A 23784-nucleotide genomic window follows, 5' to 3' on the forward strand; every position below is an offset into this window, starting at 1 on the left:
TTATGAGTCACCTCGCAGAACTAGTCAAGTGATTTGATTGCTATTTATTATGATGTTAGATGTATACATGGTCATAAGAAAGTTTTGTTATTATTTGTACTTAACGTGAAATATAATGAAATCAGTGCGAGTAATTTAATTTATGGACATTTCCCATCCATTACAAGATTGCCAAGGCAACTAAATTTTTTCAGTTAAAACTACGATTTGTAGAAAAATTGTCATACGTAGCAAATTAAAAAAAGTTCTACTTCAACCAGGATTTGAACCTGGAACTCTTTTCTTGATGGGAAAGTGCGTTACCAATTTCGCTATTGAGGTCTCGGCGACTCCTCTTCTCAATTGCTACATTTTATATTTTCGGCGATTTTGCAGTCCATGACTGCTTGTATCGTATATAAGAATATTAGAAATTAATCTAATTTTATCGATGGGTAAATATTAATGCGAGAAATTAAATTCATCGTCATTTTCCATCCATTACAAGATTGCCAAGGCAACTCGATTTTTTTCTGTTAAAACTGCGATTTATAGATAAATTGTCATACGTAGCAATTGAAAAAGAATGCCACCTCGACCCAGATTTGAACCTGAAACTCTTTTCTTGTCGGAAAAGTGCGTTACCAACTTCACCAGGTTCAAATCTTGGTCAGTGTGGCTTTTTTTTTAATTGCTACGTATGACAATTTCTCTACAAATTGTAGTTTAAACTGAAAAAATTGAGTTGCCTTGGAAATCTCCTAATGGATGGGAAATGTCGATAAATTCAATTACTCGCGTTAATACTTACCCATCGATAAAATTGGATTAGTTTTTAATATTTTTATATACCATATAATAAAATAAGAATAGTCTTCTCTGTTGTACGTTAATAAAATCAAAACATTTATATAAGGAGTGAAGCAGTAGGTCTATTTAAAAGCCGTTCGCTCATCCCGATCATATTTTTATTAAGGGGGAGAGAATTTTTTTTACCCAGTACATAATTAAACGTGGGAGTAGAATGAGATCGAAGAATGCTTATTTTATCATCACGGAAGGAGTAACAGGATCTGAAAAAGTTATACAAATGAAAGATAGATGCAAATAGTTCCTTATATTTGAACGTATTCAAAGTAAAAGTTGTTTCATATGAGATCATATGTTTTCTATGTAAATATATTTATTATAACCTTGTTACCGTACGGGGTATTATTTCATTGATTATTAACTATTAAAATAATTATTGTTCTTTAAATTCAATCGTTTTACATAAATTTGTTTTTTAAATGTCGCGCACAGCTCCGATTTCAAAACTTAGCACTTGATAGTACCACCTACCGCCCACTAGGTGGCAACTACTTTTTTTCTAGCAAGCATTGCAAGTAAGAAAGTTGCTTATGGTACATAAGAAAGGCAGCGCGACTTCTCGAAATCATCAACTAGAAACACACAATCCATGCCTAGACCAGGTTCTCGCTTGACGAGACCTGTGCTGCGGCAGTGGCATTACCAATTCATTTGAATAAAATACCTATGTTTATTTAATACCACGTTGAACTCAATGTATTGACTCTTACTCTACACGGAAAAAAATTTCGAGTGGCAGCACCTCTGACCCGTGGGCCAGTAACTCGAAGTGTGTGGGGCACAACTCCCTCAGTCCAAGAGGTTCTATCCATCGCGTATCGAGTAGTAGGTACTTGACAAAGAGGAGCTGTTACTTTAGGTGAAGGAACAGCTCCCCAACACACTGAGTAGAGCAGACCCCTTTCATATCGGAGAACTGTACCCCGCCACGACCGCAGTAGTTGACAGCGCCAAACGCTCTGTATATATAGCTATACATTTACGCGTAATACGTGTGGGTCGACTGCGCAATTTTGCCATGTTACTTGCGATGCATCAGAAAATAAAGTCAGAAATCAGAAAATATTATTTATGGTGAAATAAATGTTACTTACACCACTTACATCAAATTAGCTTGTACACATCATTGATACGGAATTAACCTCGTAAGTATACTTTTTTTTATTACAAGGAAACAGCAAACTGTGCTTACTTATAGAGATTATAGTTAACCTCTTTTTTAGCATCTGTTTTAAAGTGCCGGAAGTATATATATCATTAAGCCAGAAAAACTGCATGGAAACAATCCATTGAAATGGCACAAGAAAATGTAAGTGTTTCGTCAGAACCTTTAATGGATCCCTGCACCTGTCCATTAGCCCTATCAGATACGCTTGATGTAACCTTAACATCACTCAAATCAAATCATCGAAATCCCATAAGACCCAGAATCTAAGGCCAAGGTTACCTTTATTTTATATCAATCATTATCATGTGAAAAAGGTACATGTAGTTTGTGTGCATATATATGTACATGTATTTCCATGTACATGTATTTTACGTAATTTTGATTAATATGTGAATAACTCATGCATATATACACAGTGCACACCTACACACACATTTATCAAGATGCCGTGCTTGTATCCGATAACTTGATGAATTTTTCAGATGATTTTTTTTTGAAGTGAATAAAATTTTTTGGTTTTGCAAAATAGACCAGAAAGACTGATTGTTGTAGGAAAGTAAAAGCATTTAGGGGTTATAGATTTTCCTAAATTAAAAAATATAGTGATCCATTACTATATGCAGAAGGGTCCAATTCATTACATGTAACTATAATGCACACAGTTGTTTTATAATGAATGAGATTTATCTTTAAATGCTATTAGTATATAAAATGGTACTTTAACAGAATATCATCTACCTTGTTAAGCTGCATTGCCTATACAATAGTACAGCTATTTCCAACAATAAAAAAGGATCTTTTGTACGTACACTATGCTGCAAGTTCTGTCAACAACACTCAATGCAACGAAGGGGGAACCTTGTACTAGTATTACAAAAAGTGTCGAAAAGACTATTATTTAGCTGGAGTTTTTTAAAAAAAAAGGTGATCAAACAAACCAGGTGTCAAATGTTAATGCAGGTAAATATTATTCAATACTAGAAAGTTGTGTTTTTTGACACATCACAGGAAAATTTCGATTTCATTTATATAATTACTTGTTAAAAATATTATTAGTGTGTGGCTCTAATAATGTAAATTATTAATTATATGTAATTGGATACAAAATACTTTTTTCTTGGACGTTTTACTTGACAATAATAATTAAGTCGTTATAAACATAGATGTGGATCGTAAGTATTCATTATGATTGTTTGGTGTAATAATTTTAGGCAAAATTACTTGTTTTGAATGCTTAGTTAATTCAGGTAGAGAGAAATATAATGACACAGAAGTGGAAAATAAATGGCAAAAAAGTTATCAGCAACGGTATAACAGTTTGGTTGAGAAAAAAGTAGTTAACTTTGTATTTCATTGTCGACCTACATACAAAGTTTTGCCTGCTTGCAAGACAAAGTAGCTTTGTCATTGGTAAACAAAATATATATAGTTAAGTTGAATCATATGCGTACATAACAAACATATTATGTTGTGTAAATTGTATTTAATTTCAATCAAACAATAACAACACTTGTTCCCAAAGAAGTACTTCAAGAATCTGATCTTGGTATGTGGGTCATTCTTTTAAAACCGAACGGATTTTGCTAAAAATTAATCGTCACCTCTCTGATTCGACTGAAAATTTTTTCCAGTTTCCATATTAAAATATAAGAAACACGTGTCCGAGGAATTTGTTTTTATCGCCTATTTTCGATTTTATAAGTTATAACACATTTCATAATAGTAGTTGGAGACTCATTTTACACAAAATATAGCTCCGAATCCTTCAGAGCTACAAAATTCAAAATTTTCACCAATGGCTCTTTCGTAGTTAAAGAGTTAAACTTTAAAAAAAAAAAAAAAAAAAAAATTATTAGCAAATTAATTTTGTTATTAACAATTTCATTATTTTATTCGATTTTTAACAATTGCCCTCGATATGCATTAAGTTTTTATTATTACAATTATATTCTGCGTCAAAATTTACGTGAAAATCATGTTTTCAAAATATGGAGACTTTTCAATAGTAATTGTTAAAATATTAATTTATATAGCATGTAATAGTAAACAAAACTGTTCATGAGTATAAAATGATATCTGTACCTCATATCAAAAAAAGTTAAATGTAAAAGTTGTAGATAGTATGAAATTTTCAGGTTATACTGTAAAATGGTAAAGACAAAACTTGTAGATCTTTCAATTATATAAAAAACTATATTTAATATAAACTATATTCAAAACTTGTAGATCGTTAAATATGAAATTTTCAGGTAATACTGACAAACGGTAATTACAAAACTTGTAGATCTTTCAATTATCATGCAAAAAGCGAGAAACCACCATTTTATCATTTATTTAGTATAAATTTTCATTAAAATTAAATCATAAGTGATTTGTTTTCTAATCTCATCTCCTGAATGATGAAAAACAAATTTTTACTAACAAAAAGAAAAGATTATAAACCACTTGACAAAAAAATAATAATAACGATGCTATACGTAACATTGACACGTAAACTGTTATTTGTTCTTTAAATTTTTTTACTGTTACTTTGTTTCTTATTGTTTTATTGATTATCTGCTTTTATATAAAAATAGATTTTTCATGTCTTTGATTTTTTGGAATTTCAAGATTTCACGAGGAAGCCTGCCGACGGTACGATCTATGATTCAAAGTGTTACCCACGGTACTCGCGTACATTCCCCGTACTACAAGTTTGTTGGCTTTTGGATCAGCTTTGCGGTTATTTTGGTCGATATAATTTTTACTTTGTAACAATGCCACGGAAAGAAGCACGTGAAATGCAAAATACTAGTTATCAATCAGACACATATTTTAATCCTTTTAATTTCAAACATCCGAAAACAAACACTTCTGATTTGAGGACAGTAAATAAAAATCAACTTTTGAAACTCGACTTAGCCATTTCGTCAGATGCACTACAACAAAAAATTTGTTTTTGTTGCCGCTTAAAGTTATCAAAGTTGAAAAAAGAAGACATAAAAGAGAGGACAAATAAACTTTCAGGATTGGTACGTAAAATGTTTTGATTATTATATTGAGTTCAGACATACCTAACCTCTCGTAGAATTTTATGTCGATGTTTTAGTTTAATTTTTTTTTAGACGCTACAAAAGGAGGATTCTTTAAGTAGAGTATCTGATACAAGAGTTGGAATCAGTGACGGTATATCTGGATTTTAAGGAGATAATCCATCATTGTAAAGTGAACGAGTGAATTTTTTTAACAAAGGATGAAGCTTCTTCGGATCTTCACCCATCAAAAAACAAAAACTATTGTCGAAAAGATATTGGAAGAAAAATCGAAGCAAATATCGTCCGTAATTGATAAAAAAAATTTTAATTTGAGCCGAGATAATCCAGATGATCTTGAAGCAGATGATGACGAGTCCTTAATAATAAGTGCTTTGCAAGAAAGTTTCAATACTTTGGCCGACTGCGTTCATAGAATTGAAATTTTGACTATTTTTCGAGCGTGGTCTTAAAAAAAAATTTAGGACACATTTCCTTCCGCAACTCATCACATAATAGGCATAGCAAAAAAAGTTGCTCAAGATAAGGGATTTATTGGGGATCCAAACCCAAAACAACATCCATCTCTAGATAATAATGTTATCAATACATTTGTCAGCTTGTACTAGTCTGACGACTACACTCAATATATGCCCGGAAAAAAAAATAAATTTCGATAGAAGTAGACGGCAAATCGGTATCTATTCAAAAAAAAACTAGTATTTAATAATTTGAACGAATTGTATAAAATTTTTACCAGTACGTATCCAGCTATGAAATGTAGTTTCTCAAAGTTTGCTAGCTTAAGGCCAAAATATTGTATTTTGGCAGGTGCTTCTGGTATTCACTCTGTTAGTGTATGTCCTATACATGAAAATGTTAGTTTATTAGTGAGTGGTGTAAATTTTAAATCACTTACTTCCGGTTCTGAGCTGCCTTTGATCAATTACAAGGATTGTTTAGATCGTATGGTATGCCAAAACAAAACGACTTATTGTTATTTGAATTCTAGTAGCAAGTTCCCCGGCATGACGAATGTTATTAAGCAACTGGAGGAAATTTTTAAAGAATAATGTATTGACATTGTTACCTACAAACAATGAGTTAAGGTTGAAAGAACCTCATTGCAGACCCTAATATCTCTAGTTGATGAATTTTTACGGAAGTTAAGTGAAGGTTGGCAAAAACTGTTGATTCGTTAATTTTTGGCTAACTAACTAAAGGATTTTTTTAATGAGATGAAAAATAAACTAAGAGAAAACGAATATTTTGCAATTTGCAACTTTTCAGAAAATTATGCTTTTATTATTCAAAAATTGGTTCAAGGTGTACATCGATCACAGTACATTGGAACAACGATCAGGTAACCGCACACCCATTTTCAATTTATTATAGGAATGACTTGGATGAATTCAAAATTCCAAGTCTTGTTTGCATTTGTGAATGCCTTTATCACGACACTATAGCTGTACATCTGCATCAAAAGCAGTTAATTGAATTTACTAAAATAAATTTACCGTGGGTTATTCAAATCATATACATATCTGATGGTGCGAGTAGACAGTATAAAAATAAAAAGAACTTCATTAATCTCTTTAAACACTCCAAACACTGGAAAGGGGCCATGCGACAGAATAGACGGGACTGTAAAACGACTAGCTGCCAGAGCAAGTCTTCAGAAAATTAACAATCCCATTCGAACGCCTCGAGAACTTTTTGATTGGGCCACAGAATCACTGACAAATATTACTTGTCGTTATTCTACACATGATGATTACGAAGAAGAAAGAAAATTAGTGTCAGAGAGATTTTTAAGAAGAACAACGAATAAGAGAACGCTAAAATATCATAGCATGGCTCCACTATCTCGTCAAGAGTTAGAAGCGAGGCTGTTTTCTTTGCACGAAAAACAGAAATTGTGCAAATTTTCAAGTGACATAATTTTGTTATGAAACTGTAAAAAAATTTTCACTTGTACATGAAAATTTTGTTACATTTATAAATAAGTATTAGGCAATCATAATGTTTACTTGATTTTTTATTACACATTTTTATTAATTCAATAAAATATAATTTTTCAGTTATTACTGCTCATCTCTGTTTTACAAGTAAGAAATTACTCTTAATAATTGATTAAGAGGTAATTTCTTGCTTTCTTGCATGATAATACAGAATTTGGGGTTATACTGGCAAATAGTGAATAAATACATAAGTTGTAGATCTTTCAATTATCTACAACTTTTACATTAAACTTTTTTTGATACGAGGTACAGATATCATTTTATACTCAAAAAACGGTTTTTTACCATAACGCGCTACATTAATTAATATTTTAACAATAACAATTGAAGAGTCTCTATATTTTAAAAACATGATGTTTACGTAAAATTTGACGCAGAATACGATGGTAATGATAAAAACTTGATTTATTTTGGGGGCAGTTGTTAAAAATCGATCTAAACAATTAAATTGTTAATAACAATATTGATGTGACGATTATGTTTTTTTTAAATTTTTGTTCATAAAGTTTAACTCTTCAACTACAAAAGTACCATTGAAGAAAATTTTTTAGCTTTTAAGAATTCGGAGCTATACATTGTTTAAAATGAGTCTCCAACTACTATTATAAAATTGGTTATAACTAATAAAATCAAAAATAGGCAATAAAAAAATTTTATCGAAAACGTATCTTTTATTTTCAATATAGAAACTGGAAAAAAAATTTTAGCCGAATCAGAGAGGTGAAGGTCAAAATCCGTTCGATTTGTAAAAGAATTACCCACGTACGGATCACTTTTTCAAGATAATTGGCCTGCGTTATCGAAAAAAGTCGTTGCACCGTTAAAAGTGTCAAAAATTAAAGAAGCAGTGGCCTTTCGGAAGAAAGACAACCACTTATTAAATGAAGGTATTTCTGTAGTAATCAATTTTTTTCCTTTCATTTGTTGTAAGTTGTATTTTTACTCAAGGTACTCATGATAGCCTACTAGCACTGTTTGCTCTTCTACTGTGCATGACAGTGACTAAACCAGCTGGAAAACTGTTTGTTGCGGAGTCATTTGTTTTACTGGTTAAAGTACATAGTGTTTTTTTTTTTTTTATCATTTTCCAATTTTAAGATCTGATGTTTTTTATGAATTCGATAATCATAAAATAATTTTTCTTTGTAGGATCTAAAAGATTTTGAAGCGAAGAGACTTGAGCATGAAATAAAATTGAAATCAGATGGTGAAAAAGACTTTCTGTACGTCGCTTTATGCATAGATTTGGATAACGTATTAAAGACATTCGGCATTTTTAATAATACTATACACGAATTTTAAAACCCTTCAAAAGCTATCGACTTATGTCTAAAGTGTCAAGCAGCGTTGTGGTTGTGGTCGGATATTACCGATTACGTTTGGGCATTTCTCCAAGTATTAGTGTACAAAATTCCAATTAATAAATCCTCATTTTTGGTACTTAGAGTTTTCAAGTAGTAAAACGATCTATTCATAACTTGAAGAGGATGTAAACTACATTTTTAATATTCGTTTCCATTAACCAGATGATGTTTGATACTTACTCCAATACATTGTGTACTTATTAGTTTGTCTGTTGAGATAATTATTAATTAATAGCAATATGGAATTACTTTCTTTACTTGAACATCTTATAAAATTGATTTTTAATCTTTATGGAGACTAATTTACCAAAAAACGTTGTTGACATCGTGATATTATTTTTTTTTATTTTTCACATGATAATTTTTTACCATCCTTGGAGACCGATATTATGCATGCTTTGAAAAATGAAAATATTTCTCCAGATATTATTTAAAAATTACATTTAATCTTTGCTGATTACGGTAGAATACTTGACCATGTCGATTCTGAACAAAAGAGGTTGAATTTACTCAGACGCAATGGTTATCATGAACCAGAAATAACTCAGATAGGATCAGTTTTATGTCCAGTTTTAACGAAATAATAATGGTTTTTAAACCTATTAAAATGCTTTGGATGTCTTTACGTGATTTATTTCAGTTTTTCTTAGAAGTTTCAGGTATACTTTTAGATGTATTACATTACTCTGAAAAGTTATGGGAAGCAAGTACCACAAATTTCATAAACAAAATTTTAAAAGCTGATTGCTAGCTCCGAAAATACCACAATAAATTTAAGAGCGAAATCGTATGAATGTTTGGAATGTAGTAATGCTTTGAGAAGCAGTGCTGGTAAAAATAAATTTGGTGCAGTATATGCCCAATTAGCCTGCCTTCCTCCAGAAATGACATCGCGTATTAAAAATATCTTTTTGTGCATATTGATTCACACTGCAGACAAAAAGAAAATATCAAATGCTGAATTTTTTTCTTAACTAATAGATGAGATAAATTTTCTTGCAAGAGAGGGCATTGGAGTGTCAGATGGTTTGAATAAACAAATTGTCAAATTTCAATTAATATTAGTCTTAGGAGATAACCTCGGTCTCAACGATTTTTCGGCTTGATTAAGTCGCTTAAAAGCAATAATTTATGTAGGGTATGTGGAGTTATGGCTGAAGAATCTTACTTTTTAACAAAAGGAGACAAATTAAAGCTGAGAAACAGGAAATATTATGATAGAGATATTCATACTCAAGAAGTAAGTAAAACAGGTATCCAGGAATGATGTATTATTAATTAAATAGATAATTTTTACATCACTGAAAACTTTAGTATGGACATGATGCACGACTTCCTGGAAGGGATATGTTGATTTGTTCTTCATGCAGTTTTATGTCACTTAGTCTTTAAAAAAATATAATTTACTTTGAAAACTCTCAACATTCGCTTAAAAAACTTTGATTTTGAGAGTACGGGTACTTCTAACAAGCCACCTGAAATTTTGCTACCTCGATTAAAAGATAACAATATGTTAAAAATATCTGCTTCAGAATTGTTAAATTTAACGAGATATTTGTTCTCAATCGTAGGAGATTTAGTTCACGTATGGGGATGAATACTGGAATTTACTAAAATATTTGCAGAAAATTCTTAATGTTTTATCCTCTCGTTTTTTTAATACTAACTAACTTTAATCTCTTCGTTTTAATACTAATTAACTAGTTCGAAAAAAAATCTTTTGTATACAATAGGAAAATAAGCAAATGTTATGTTTATGCCGGAATATGCACGTAATGGGATTGGAAAGGCTGAAAAAAAGAGAGCAAAACGAAAGTCAATGTAACAATGACTTAAGAGTTTAAAAAAAAATGGAAACCTGTGGCATAGTGTACGAACTTCACAACTTTTTTGTTATTCGTTTTAACACTTCCTTAGCATTGTTCGGTGCAATTGATAATATTGCAGCCATAAAAAAATTTATTTACTTTACGATGCACGTTTATGAAGAAATGTATTTTGATTCTCACTATCACTCATACGCAGTACAACGTAATTATGCTGGGGATTTATCTTTAAATTCAAAACATTTAATGCATGTACATCCAGCTATATCAGTAATGAAAAATGTTGCGCCTCGTTCATCGGGAAACGAAAGAATTGAGCATCTAATATGCTTACAATGAGGGCTGTAGTCACTTAAATAATTATTTCTTCAACTAAGAACTTTATAAAAATTAAAAACTCGTATGGGATTTTTTTGTACGAAACACTTTTTAAAATTTATTTATCTTTTTACTTATTTATTTACCTACATTTATTTTTCTCATGTTCCTATATACCTTGCTGTTATCCTGTCACCGTAAAATAAATCCGTTTAACGCATAAATAATATACTATATGGCCAAATACACCACGAGGTGTCAAGTTGCCCTGTCTGACCCTTAAAACGATGATAAATAATATTACAAAAGGCATTTTTTCCAAAATTGTCCATGAGTCCGGTGATGAAAAGCAAAACTTGAATTTTCGGAATGTTAATTAAAATGGAAAAATTTGAGTGCTGCTTTCTTTGTATGAAGCGTCAATTTATACCTCCAAATATACTTCTTAATTTATTTGTTTTACGTAAATATGATTATTCTGAATGCTAGCTCTACGATGACTCGAGTGCCACTTCCTCGATGCATCGAGTGCCAGCTACTTGACAATAGAGAGTAACTGCTCCTTAATTATATAGAGTCCCTACTCCTCGAATTTTGAGGTGCTGTTACTTAAGAGCCGTGGAGGTACTGCCCACCAATTTTGAAGGTGCTGCCACTCGAAATTTTTTTCCGTGTACCCACTCTCGCTATCATTATCCACACTATGAGGCACTGTTGTCTAACTACTGGAAAAATCGGACAAACAATCGAGGCTCTTTTGCGCTAGTAATCGCATCTCATATAATATACTGGCTACGGATTCGTCTCGACCGTTGTGAGTCACTGTTCAACTATCCACCAGCGACATTAACTTCAGCGGTGGTATCGGAATCCAGCAGAAGCACTGCCTCGCTACGCCTAGAGTCTCAAATCCAGGGTTCTCTCCGTGGATTCATCTCTACGGCCAATTCGAATCCCTGGGAAAGGATACTCGTCCACCCCGACTTCCTTTCGTTGTTCTAAGCCACCCACCCCAATAGGCCGCTTATAACAACCTGGAAAAGCATGCATATTGAATAAACGCTATTTTGAAACGACCTATATCATCAGAAGTTTTGTTTTCTCCGTAATTTCCGAACAGTAATTAAAAGATCCGTGTGTTCAGTGAGTGCTTGGCTGGACCATTGTACATCGAAATCGTGATATGTGGAGCTCAGAGCACCATGGACGTAACCCTTTCCACATTAAGAAGTATCTGGCTTGATGATATTATCAGCAAAGAAATTACCAGTTATTTAATACAAATATTAACAAGCAATCCTCATCAGAATCCCAATTATTTACACTAAACCTATTCGCTACTATTTATACCAAATTGAACGTGACAAGTCATAGTATCATAATGAAGAGATCAGATTTAAGATGGTGTTAAGCCTGAAATCAAACTAAGTATGAATGTAAAGTAAAAGTTACAAAATTGATAAGCGATGATTTCAAATTATAAGAGAAAGTTACACTTAATATAATTATGAGATATTTTACAATTTAATCGAGTGAACTATGCAAAAAGAAAGTAAAAATAAAGATAAGATTTGAAAAGTTTACGATCTGCGTGAACAACATTTATAGGCTTCTCAGTATAAACTTTTTCTACAAATAGCTGATTGAAACTTAAGAAAATATTTTAAAATAGTCTATACGTAATATACATTAAAAAGTTTTATACGTGGGGTTAGAAAAATATATTTATAAAAAAAAAAAACTATGATAAATGTAACTATGCAAATACTTATACACAAACTAAACAAACTTATGACATTAACACGAAGGAAATAATTGGAGAGAATGTATAATAATCTTAAACCTTCAAGCTTTACTTCATCAATTTCAAGTAAAAAATTGTAATTAACAACGATTGAAACCACAAATAATTAAACTACCTGTCCTCCCTACTTGCGGTGGTGTTGGTGGTTTAGTCGTTGGAGCAGGTCCAACCACTGCTGAAATTAAGCCTGAGCCTACGGAAGATGCACCAGAACTATGAATGCTACTTTGACTACCTCCTTTTTTACTTTTTGGAGTTCCAATACTTTTTACACCGTGACCCAAGTCATCAAAAATAGTATAGTCGACAGTTTTTCTAACGTATTTAATGGGCTTTTCAGGATTAGCTGGAGCGATAATCTTGTATTGTCTGGAAGTTATTTTGTTTGCTGTAAGGACTCCAATTTCTCTTCTAGCTACTTTTTCTTTATGAATCATTACAGTTTGTGAAATATGATTTATTTGACTTTCCATTTCTGATAACTGACTGGTTTGTAAGTCAAGTAACTGCAAAAAGTTATAGGCTAATGTATTTATTTGGTAAGCAACGCTAGCTAGTGACTGAGTAGTATAGTTTTTAGTTTCTTCTAAAGCGATTCTTTTGTTTTCAGCTTGAAAGTAATTCGCTTCACAATAATCAGCAACTCTTTCAAGATTGGTATGACTATCAGCCAGATTATTCCGTCCTTCAGGGATTTCATGATGAAGAAGAGCTACTAATTCAGCCATAATCTATATTATTCTTCGAAGAACAAGACCTACAATTAAGAAATAATTATTAAATTTTCTATTATAGGTTTCGATTTTCTATTTTTTCAATGAATTTTATTGATACATTTATATTTGTTTTATTTTTTAATGCACTGAAAACTTATTAGATTTAACAACAATGTAAATTAATAAAAATTTTATTTTAAGAGTTAAGATATACAAGATACGCAATTATCATGCTTAAGTTAAGTATTAATAAATTATCTACAATAACGCTAAGTTTCAGATATGTCGTCTGCTTTAGAACCAAGCAAATAAAATTTTTGAATATTGAAGTAAGAGCATTCATGTGGCGTAACATTCAACTTATTGAGAAAATAAAAAACATAAATACACCTTTTACAAACATTGTGTTAATACATAAATTTAAATGACAATTATTTTTTGACACTCAAAAAAGACACATTATTAATAATCTTATTAACCTAAATTGTCTATAAAACACACTTTAAAATGATTAATTTAATTCTGGTCAGATCCTAACCTAACAGTCCCAATCTAATACTGATAAGTTACCTCAAGATCCAAGCATGTAGAATCAGACACATGTATACTAATGGCAATGTATATAACCTTTTTCGTACACTCTGTTGTAGTAGTAATCTTCAAGAATAAGGGAAGACGATGCGTAGAGTCCCGGAGGGTTGAATGAATCTCAGGAGTATATGGGAAATTAAAGTGCCACGGCACCGCTGCAGCGGCAACACAATTGAGAAAACAAGCAGATAAGAAGGGGCCTAGTAATTGAATCAAGGCCCTTGAGTTGGCCTACTGAGGAACGAGAAAGGGACCGATAAAAACGAAAAAAAAGATAGTACGAGGGGATACACGATCTTTTTCCGTTTTGAAAGTACGTATAAGTGAAAGAGTTAGTATTGGGGGAGGGGGGGGCATGTGCTATCTCCAGTTGCTCTGTAAAATTTGCGTGTCCCTGGCTAGAGAATTTGTAAAAGACGCCAACGAGAACAAGAATGGACGATGGGAAATAAAGAACAAGAGAAGTGAGTGCGCGCGCAACGTGACATGCGGGGATATTTCAAGGATAAATTGGAGGAATGGTCGGCACGTGATTCGGTGCAGATACAAGGCAGTAGGCTACATATAGCTTCACCTGAAAAAGTAGATCAACGGAGCGGGGCAGAGCGAGATTTAGTCAAGATCAAGTCATTTGGGACACAAAAGTATGAAAAGAAGAGAGCAAGTAAGAGTAGAGTAGATATTTGAGATGGTAGAATAAGAGTAAAGCAAATATGAATTGAAGAGAAAAAGACGGAGAGCAGGAACAAGCGTGGGAGGGAATACCTTGAGCAAGATTTGTGGCACAAGGAGACCTGAAAGATCGGAGAGTTAAGGGCCACAGACTTAATGTGAAAATCCTATTATTTAGACCAAAGTAGACACACTGCCTTCATTAAAGTTGCGATTAAGAGACTGTCAATAAGTGCTTTAACTGAACTCGGGTGAGGAGAGATTGAATGAATAAATACTCGTCATGTAATTATAACAAATCTAATATTATTTACTATCCTAGACACAAAACTCCAGTTAGATAAGACCCGATAAGGGAAGGAGAGATAGTGGACCATCAAGCAGATACGAAAAAGAGTCTTATTACGGTACTTTTGCATAGGACGATAAGTCAGAAAGTGGTAGCAAAAACACACGTCATATATTGGACAAATTCTTTTTATTCGCAATATTTTAAATCTTATAAAGGATAAAAATTTTTCGATTTCGGTCATTTCAAGATTGAAGAGGAATTGTTACAGAGAAATTTAGTAATTCTTATGAATGTAAACTTATTTCTCTTTAATTGTTAATAGTAAAATATTATGTTGTTACTTACATGTCTACTTATTCCTAAATTTCCATCTACATTTATTAACTGTTACTTATATCATCAAAAAATAGATAAATAAAAGTGTCTTGCGGTGTGTGGCAGCGTTAGGAGCGGTGGCGGGCGCGTAGCAGCCACCAATACCGCACGGTGACTCGCACCTATTCATTCATTGGTCCATTACATAAAAATATTAAAAAATCCCTCTTTTTTATTGACTATACTTTGGTGAAATTTTCTCATCTTTCGATCTAGATGGTCAACAAAATTCTAAAAATTGTTCATTATGAGATTTAACGCATTTTTACCAACATTTGCATTTTTATAGGTTATAGAGTGAAAATTTGTGAAAACTGATAGCACCATGAAAAAGCTGAGAAAAAAGTGCATGGAGAATGATGCCTTTGTGATTTTTAAAATATTTTTCTCAGGCTCAAATGACGAGATGAAAAAGTCGTCTTTTTCGCTCACGCGGCCTGGCTGCGGTGGCGCTGGGGCAGTTCAGAAAATTCTCCCCCTATATAGATTCCATTTTAACATGTAAATCATATAATAAATGTCTTACCTCCACTAAAACTTGAACTTATGATTTTTCTTTGGAATTACATGAAATTTAGAGAAAAATAAGCTTTATCTTAAGAATGTGCTCCAAAAAAATTTGTACTCAACAATTAATAGATTATTTTTGTACATTTTCTTATTTATACATATATTACAATATATCATAATTATCATCTTAAAACTGCAGGAAAAATTTTTTTTAACTGCTCTATCTTGCCAGTTACTTTAAAGAGGATCTCTTTTCTGCTACGGAATCTGATAAGGCTTTTTCTTACCATTCAGTAAGAAAAGGCTGTTTTTTTCTATCTACCCTCAAAACAATTTTTGGTGCACTTAGTTGACGCTATAGCTAAGATCTTAAAATCCTAATCAAACCTAAGTAAAAATTGCTATAACGTTCTGTTTCGGAATCAATAAGATTAGTTTTTATAAGTAGGTTTCTTATTCAAATGGGCTTATACGATAGTTGCCGTTTATTGCCTATATTAATCTAATAGAACAGTGAATTCATATAGTTTAAAATGTGTCAACATACTTTTAAATATTCAAATACAAATATGACTTCGAGAAAAATACATATTTTTTAGTAAGAAAAATAAAAAAAAAGAAAACTTCGAATTCATATAATCAAATAGTAGATCTATTAAAATTATAATCAAAAAGTGAAAATCCTGACCAAACATTGAAGACAAATAGCTTTTGTGTTAAGATAAAGAAGTTTATAAAACTAACTTACATAAAAAAGGTTTTTTTAAAGCTTATTATCGTTCCTACAAGTTTCTCAAGTAGTTTTTTTTTTTTTTTTTTTTTTTTTTCAAGACCTGTGGGGCAAGGAAAAAACCCTGGAATTACTCTGAAGGAAAATTCCACGGAAAAACTCGCCCCGAAACAGCCAGGGTTACATAGGAACTTTTTCTCGATGAAAACAGTTTTTGAAACATCTGTAACACTTCAAGTAATTCGTTTGAAAAATTTTTTGTTATTCTTCCATTACGCTTCCCCAGACTTTTTTCATCACTTATAAAATAATACTGCTCACCCACCATCTTCCCTACATATGCCATCACTTAGTTATTATGAAAAAGCAATAAGAAACTGTGTAAAATCGTCCTACGATAAATAGTCACGTTGTGTTAGGTAAACAGTTTTCGCTCCAGGTTTTCCCACAATACTTCACGCATCTTTAGATGTTCCCTGAAAAAACAGGAAAAAAATTTTCTCTACACTCTCCGCTTTTCACTGCCTCGAAATTTATTTCCCTTCCCCACTATCTCCCCCACTTACTGTTTTAGAAAAAGCAATAAGAAATGAGTCAAACAATGTCTCAATAAAAAGTGACTTATAAAGACATTTGAAAAAGTGAAATTAATGCAATGGTAATAAAAAGAACGTAGTTGTACTTCTGTGGACAGTCTGCATAACTTCCTTTTGTTATAAGTGTGCATCTCAAAAGCATGGAAAATCTACAAAAGTTACGTTAGTAGATATTGCGATACAGTAGCCCCTCATTACAAACCCACTAACACCCCGTGAGAGTTTCCGGGTACAGTCACTGAGCTACCGTACACTTATTATATGAGGGGGAACACCCCTCCTCCTACACCTGTACTGGAGAGACTTTCCAGACAGGCCACCGTAAATTACCCCTCCTCACATTTTCCTAATTATTGATATGATTGGCTCTTTGTGTATGTGTTTGACTATATTAATTATTATTAAGCGAGAATACTGTAAGGGTATTCGGCGTTCTTACTTATATTTTATGTTTTTAATTTGCATTGTTACAAAGAAAGTGAATAACTTTACGGTTAAATAACAACAAGATAAATAAATTTATTTTATTTATTTCTGTAATTCATAGCATTTACAAGGGCATTTACATGAAAAGACGTTATATTGTCCGCGCATAAGATCTTTTGTCAGTCTCCTGTTTTACAATTTCATGTGCTAAAATTTTTTTCGTACATACTCTGCACATCATTATCATTTAAATCACTCACAATATTTTTAACGACTTCAAGTGTGTAGTAATCAATTTGTGCTTCATTTGCATAAAGCACACTACTATCATATAGTTAAATAAAGTCTTAAAATTTCATCGCTACGATAGGCATATAATCTGATACTTCGCTAAATTAACGTAAATTAAAATCAACATAATTTACAATAAATTTGTGTAAATAATCGAACGTTACTTTTTTCAACACTAAACTTCGATGATACTTTTTTGCAGCTCTTTTTCCTTCACTTTGTCGTTTTATTTCTTTAATCTCGATAGCTTTTTCCTTATAGCTCATCCTAAACTTCAAAAACCAGTTAGACCAGTAAATCTTGATATCTTACAGTTTACTGTTATCCGTCGTAAAATATTTTTTAACGTCGGAGAAGGCCAATTCCAACTCGCTCTAACTAGAAACTGTAAAAGGAATTCCTTCGAAATCTACGCCCAACAGGCGAATGATAAGTTCCCAATTGTTGTCCAACAATTTTTCGTATTTAAAACAACAATTAATTTTCTTACTAACTGATTTCTTTGATCCGTAAAGTTTGCAAATAATCTTAGCAAGCGATGATTGTTGATGCTGCTTTAAGGTGAACTGATCCAAAGCTTCTCTCTTCAAGACTCTTTTTTTCACAGGCCCCATTTTCTTCCCGTTGCAATAAATGAACTCTCACATGATTGACCAGAGACTAGCTGCTTTTTTGCTGAAGCACAATATTATGCTACTTATTATTTGATAAATCAGGGGTATTAAAGACGCTTGGAGGTAGTAAATCACGTTTGAGCTTGTCAAAAGTGCACCATCAAGCATTTTGAATAACATTACTTGAAAAGCGAGTATAAACGCCAGAGTACAAAAATGCTGACTGTGACTTTTATTACAAAATATTCAAAGGTAGGCTTATAAAATGCTAAGATTTTTATTTCTTAGAATTTATAACAGTCCGTAGCAACATTGTTTGGAATGCGCAGACTACAAGTAATAAGCACAAAATTACAATGATACATGACAAAAGTATAGAGTTAAATTTCATGTCAACGACATTTTACTATAACTACTTTCTAAGCATTTTATTAAACATCTACCACTACCCGACATATAGTTTATATTTTTTCATTATATCTTAACGAAATGAAACAATTGACACTTTCGTTGTTTTTTCTTCAAATCATCGGAAAAAATTATCAAGTAATTTTTAGAAACCCAATCCATGTCTAATGTAAAACAGAAACATTAAACAAAGTTGATCACGTACTTTTGAGGATAGGCGTTGAAGCTGCTTCGTATTTTAACGCAGTTTTCAAAAAAAAATTTTATTAACGGTCAATGTGATCTGGTATATAGGGTTGTACACCATATCCATCGAAATAAAAGGCATCAACTTATTCATCAGCATACATAGCAACCAAATCAGTACCTTGCTTTGTTTGATTATCAGTGTTTATGACAAGTGTTGTCGGTTCCGTCCACACCTGTGAGATCTGATCAGGCAGGAATACAACCACAGTATGCGAAGGGATTCGCGAGAGGTGTTGCAGTATCTACAAATTATTCATGGTTAATTCCTACAGTTTTTGATAATTTCTTGACAAAATTAAGTTAACAGAGCCAAGACTTCAATTTATAAACATTATTTAAGGCACATCGATATTTTTGATAATCTGGTTCCAATTCGTGATGCATGCAATACTTCTACACTGTTGAGGCATTTATAGGAAAGTAGTCGGTCTCGTTTTCTAAACTTATTACTTCACAATTCGTAATTTTGTGCAAATCGTACCACTTTTTACAACCTCTGATGTAAATTTTGCGTATGTTTGTTCCATTATCATTCAAAATTAAAAAAAATTGTTTTTAAAGGTACTTAACCCTCAAACAAATAAAGTCTATGATGATGTCGGGACAACAAAATATTGTGATGTTATACCTCCTTACTCAATTTCGCAAGCAACAAGGAGGTGTTGCTAGTCAATGTGTAAGAAATTCATTGTTTAAAGTAACGATAGCAACTTTTTTAGGCAACGCTACGTCTATTTGAACCTTGAAATACTGAATGTCTACTACGAGGTTCAGAACATTTTATGTATAGTTGAGCGTACCAACAGAAAATAAACCAAAAGACGATTGTCGCGTCCAAGCAATGAGTGTAAGTATATTGTAGGTAGTCACCCCCACTCCACATAAGCCAGAACAAGGAGAGAGAGAGTGAGTTTAAAGCTATATGTACAGCAGTACACATGTAGCCACTGACCAAGTCGGTTAGACTATAGCACAATAAACGAGTTCACATAACTAAGGTCTATCTCTCTTGCTCCAGGTCATTCCTGCCTTCCTCCAGGACAATAGTATCCTTCAGGTGCCACATATATATATATAGTAGGCCTGAAGTCCCTACATTAGTGACCCCAGCGTGATGTCTTGGATCTAGTTCCTACATTGGTGACCCCGACGTGATGTCTTGGATCATCACCTTGAAATGGGAGGATTCCGGGCGATATTCCCAGTATACATCAATCTCGATAAAGCTGAGGCGCCGGAAATTATCGGCAGTAGAATCCTGGCAACTTGTGGCATGAGCGACACGTGGGACTGGGCAAATGCAGTGGTCTTGCCACATCAACCAGAGCACGTCTACCTCCAGCACTAGAGCATCATGGTCATCCTGGTCCATCCCCACAGCCTGAATACAACGCAGCGAGTTTGGAGATATAAGGGGAACTAGGAGTACCATGTGATTTATATTTTTTTTTTGAGACCTTGCAATGGAGGCTGAAAATTTAATGAGGCTGATATTTTATTATTACTGATTTAAATTTTCACTATATTAATATTAAATTATACATTTATTCTCAATAAATAAATGTTTTATTAATCAGATATATATATATATATATATATATATATATACATATATATATATACGTGGCACCCCAGCTCGACATAAAAACTTCGCACCGTCCACGCAAGCAGATATTGTTGCCGAGAAGGTCTTTCTTCGACTAACTTCGCCAAGCCTCTCTTTTGCACCCGCTAACGAACGTCCCGCGGAACTTCGATTGATCAACGAGGTGTTGCAAACGTCTCTTTCGCTCTCCTACAAGCAAAAAGCTCGCTAGAGCTGAGGCGACGGATGTGAGCAAGCTCTGCCAGCAGACTGGTTATCGACACCTTGCCGCGACTTACTTACTTTTGATAAGAGCCAAAGACTCTGCACGTTGCTCGCGGCCAAGAGCACGTGCATGATTTTGGCTTATTTTCCAGTGCACTGTGAATCTTAAAATTAAAAAGCAATCACTTATTTTGTAACTCTGACATAACGAATATTATAGTGTAGAATTTTATAGTGAACGACGGCGTACTTTTATTTATACATCCTCCCTGTTTCCTGCTCCCAACAACTCTAAATGTATACTACTCAACGTAAAAGTAACAAATCAGATTTTAAAAAAATTATTTAATTAATGAATTTATTACCATTCAATACAATCATTAAATTTAAATTTTAAGAAATTTAATATTAAAAATAAAATTGATAATAATATTAATTAAAAATTATTAAATAAAATTTTATATAATGTAAAATTAAAATTTATACATATATATGTATGGGGCGTTTCATGAAAAACATCCCAGGCCCGCCACACGAGCGCTAAAAGTCACTGTTTTCAGCTCATTTTCTCGGCCTTATTCCTCTAAAAAAAATGTTGCAAATAGCATTTACGATGTATTTTTCAGTTAGCTTTCCGATGGTGTGGTTAGTTTTCCGAAAGAATTTCATTTTCACAGAAAAAAAAAATACAAAACATGATATATCTCGAAAAAGGCATTTTCAAATTTTTTTTTGATAGGCTAGATGGAAACCTGAGGTTTTTTTACATTGAAAACGTATTTTTGCACAGTTTGCTCTCATTGAAAAATTTGAGTAAAACAATACTAAAGAGTAGACGTTCGGCCGTCTGAACACGTACCGAGGCCCGGCGCGGCGCCACGCTGCGATCAAGTTAACTATGAATATTATTAATTTAGAAATACTTTCTACACAAATATTTTCTATTATGTTTATTTTTAGATGAAGTTCGAGATGTAGGCTGATTGGTTTTGTTATTTTTTTTTTTGTAAAAAGTTGATACTCAGATCTCATAAATGTTTTTTTTAAATGTATAGTTTTATCATCGATTGTAATGACAGCATGGAATCGCTAGGTACTTGGTATTAATTTTGCTTCATAAATTCGAGATTTGAGTTTAATTTTACATTTTTCATACGACTCTTTACTTAAATAAAAAACTTTTGTTTCCTTAAAATAATTCTTTGCCCAGTCGTACAAGTTTTCTGATGGTAAAATTCGGTTATTAAAAAAAACTTGAAGACTGGAAAATTGTGTTTCTAAAACTGCTCTTATTTTTGAAATGTTGACTGGCCCCATTAGTTGTGTAAAAAATTTTGTTTACCACAAACTTGGATTTCAAATAATTTATCATAACTTTTTGATACTCATGTACAGAAATTGTATCATGATTTAGGTTATTGGATATTAACAGCAATACTTATGTGTTTAAGAACATCTTTTTCTTTATAATTAATGACAACTGTAAAAATAGAAGCTTGGTTATTGTTCCAATGAAAAGATTGGGTTGCATTCTGTGTAACAAACGCATAATTTTCCGAAAAATCACAAGTAACAATAAATTCTCCACTTTTAAGATTTTTTTTTAGTGGATTAATGAAAAATGATTGTTTATTGTATAAATAAATTGAAATATGCAAGGCAATTATAATAAATTTAGAACTAAAATATACTTAATATTCAGACGGTTCTTAAAATTTAAAGAGGCCTTTGGAGGTGGGCGACTTTGAACAAGGGGGTGTAGTTGGAAGAGATCGGAGTCACTCTCACGTGTCTCAAGCCTTTTCTGTAGGTTAAACAACGATAGTGGAACTATGTCCGATGTTGTTGCTGTAGTGGCTCCGTTTGATTCCTCGGAATCCGACTCATAGAAGAGATGTGGCGTTTGAGCAGTGATGCGTAAAGGCCTTGATGGGTTGGTCGCCAGGTTGACCAATGGGTTTTTTTTTTTTTTTTTTTTTTTTTTTTTTATATTACAAATTTTCCATAAAACCTGTCACCATCTCTCCTACCCTCGCCGAGGTCTCTTGGACTCGCCTCGATGATCGTCTCTCGATCGAGAGGTCTCGGGGTTTTGGAGTGGGGGTAATACCTGGACGACACTCCGGATAAGTGGCTTGGGATCCTCCACCACCTCTGGGCTTGTAGCTGGTGAGGGTGTACTGGGTGGAGGTGGTCGTCGAAAGACAAATGTACTTGGTTTCAGTGGGGTGGTCCGAATCCTCTGGGTGAAGTCGCTTCTATGCTGACCGGTGGAAGGAAAGGTTGTACCTTCAAAGAAATCCTCCGGGAACTGGATCGCCACGTCTCGAGTTGCCTTCCTGGGTTGGAACTCAATGGAGGTGACTACTGCATATCCCTGGGTGATACAATCGTCGATTTGTTGGCCCGGGGTCAATTGTCTCCACTCCTGAGTTACAGGGGGGGAGGTCATGAGCACCCAGAAACGAAGATAGGACTTAGGAAGAAGTTTTGGTGGAAAAAGAAGTTGTAAAAAAATTGTCTTGTATTGGTACAGTGATATTTATTGAATATGTACTTTAAGTAATTTTGAGTGGCTTAGGAGATATGCAATACACGTACTTGCATATCTCGGATCGATACAATCAGTCGTCGCACAGTCCTTGTATACTTTACTTCGCTTTCTTACTTGCGATTTTGGTCGCCACCTGGCGAGCGATAGGTGGTACTATCAAGTACTAGTTGGAAGTCGGTGCTGCGCGCGAAAGTTTAAAATTCAAATTTATGTTAAACGATCGAATTTAAAGAAAATAGTTATTTAAATATATAATAATTATTAAAATAATACCCCTGATGGTAACAAATTCTAACTGAAAATCATATAAAAAATCAAAGATTCTATTTGAATCATATAATACTATGTTAAGTAATAACGGAGAAGCATACTTTATTGTTAAATATGCTACAAAACTAATAATATTAGTTAACTTAAGCGGAGCGCGGCGCGGAGCCGGCCTTCGGAGAGCGTTCAGACGGCCGAACGTCTACTATTTGGTATTGTTTTACTCAAATTTTTCAGTGAGAGCACACTGTGCAAAAAGACGTTTTCAATGTAAAAAAACTTCAGCTTTCTATCTAGCCTATCAAAAAAAAAATACTAAAAA

The 23784-nt window shown here is 33.0% G+C and overlaps 1 protein-coding gene across 1 annotated transcript in view; it reads right to left on the reverse strand.

Moving 5' to 3' along the window:
• Nucleotides 1-12441: 12441 nt before the first annotated feature.
• The window catches only part of LOC106639756 (abl interactor 2-like), a 71279-nt gene continuing 59936 nt past the window's right edge, over nucleotides 12442-23784 (reverse strand). The window contains exon 2 of the mRNA XM_023390759.2: nucleotides 12442-13118. Coding sequence (XP_023246527.2) covers nucleotides 12442-13089 — 648 coding nt within the window. The 5' untranslated portion in view covers nucleotides 13090-13118. The remainder of the gene's footprint in view (nucleotides 13119-23784) is intronic.

Source organism: Copidosoma floridanum, unplaced genomic scaffold, assembly GCF_036245765.1.
Source record: "Copidosoma floridanum isolate Cflo_tuat_1 unplaced genomic scaffold, Cflo_Japanese_pri ptg000024l, whole genome shotgun sequence".
NCBI lineage: Eukaryota > Metazoa > Arthropoda > Insecta > Hymenoptera > Encyrtidae > Copidosoma > Copidosoma floridanum.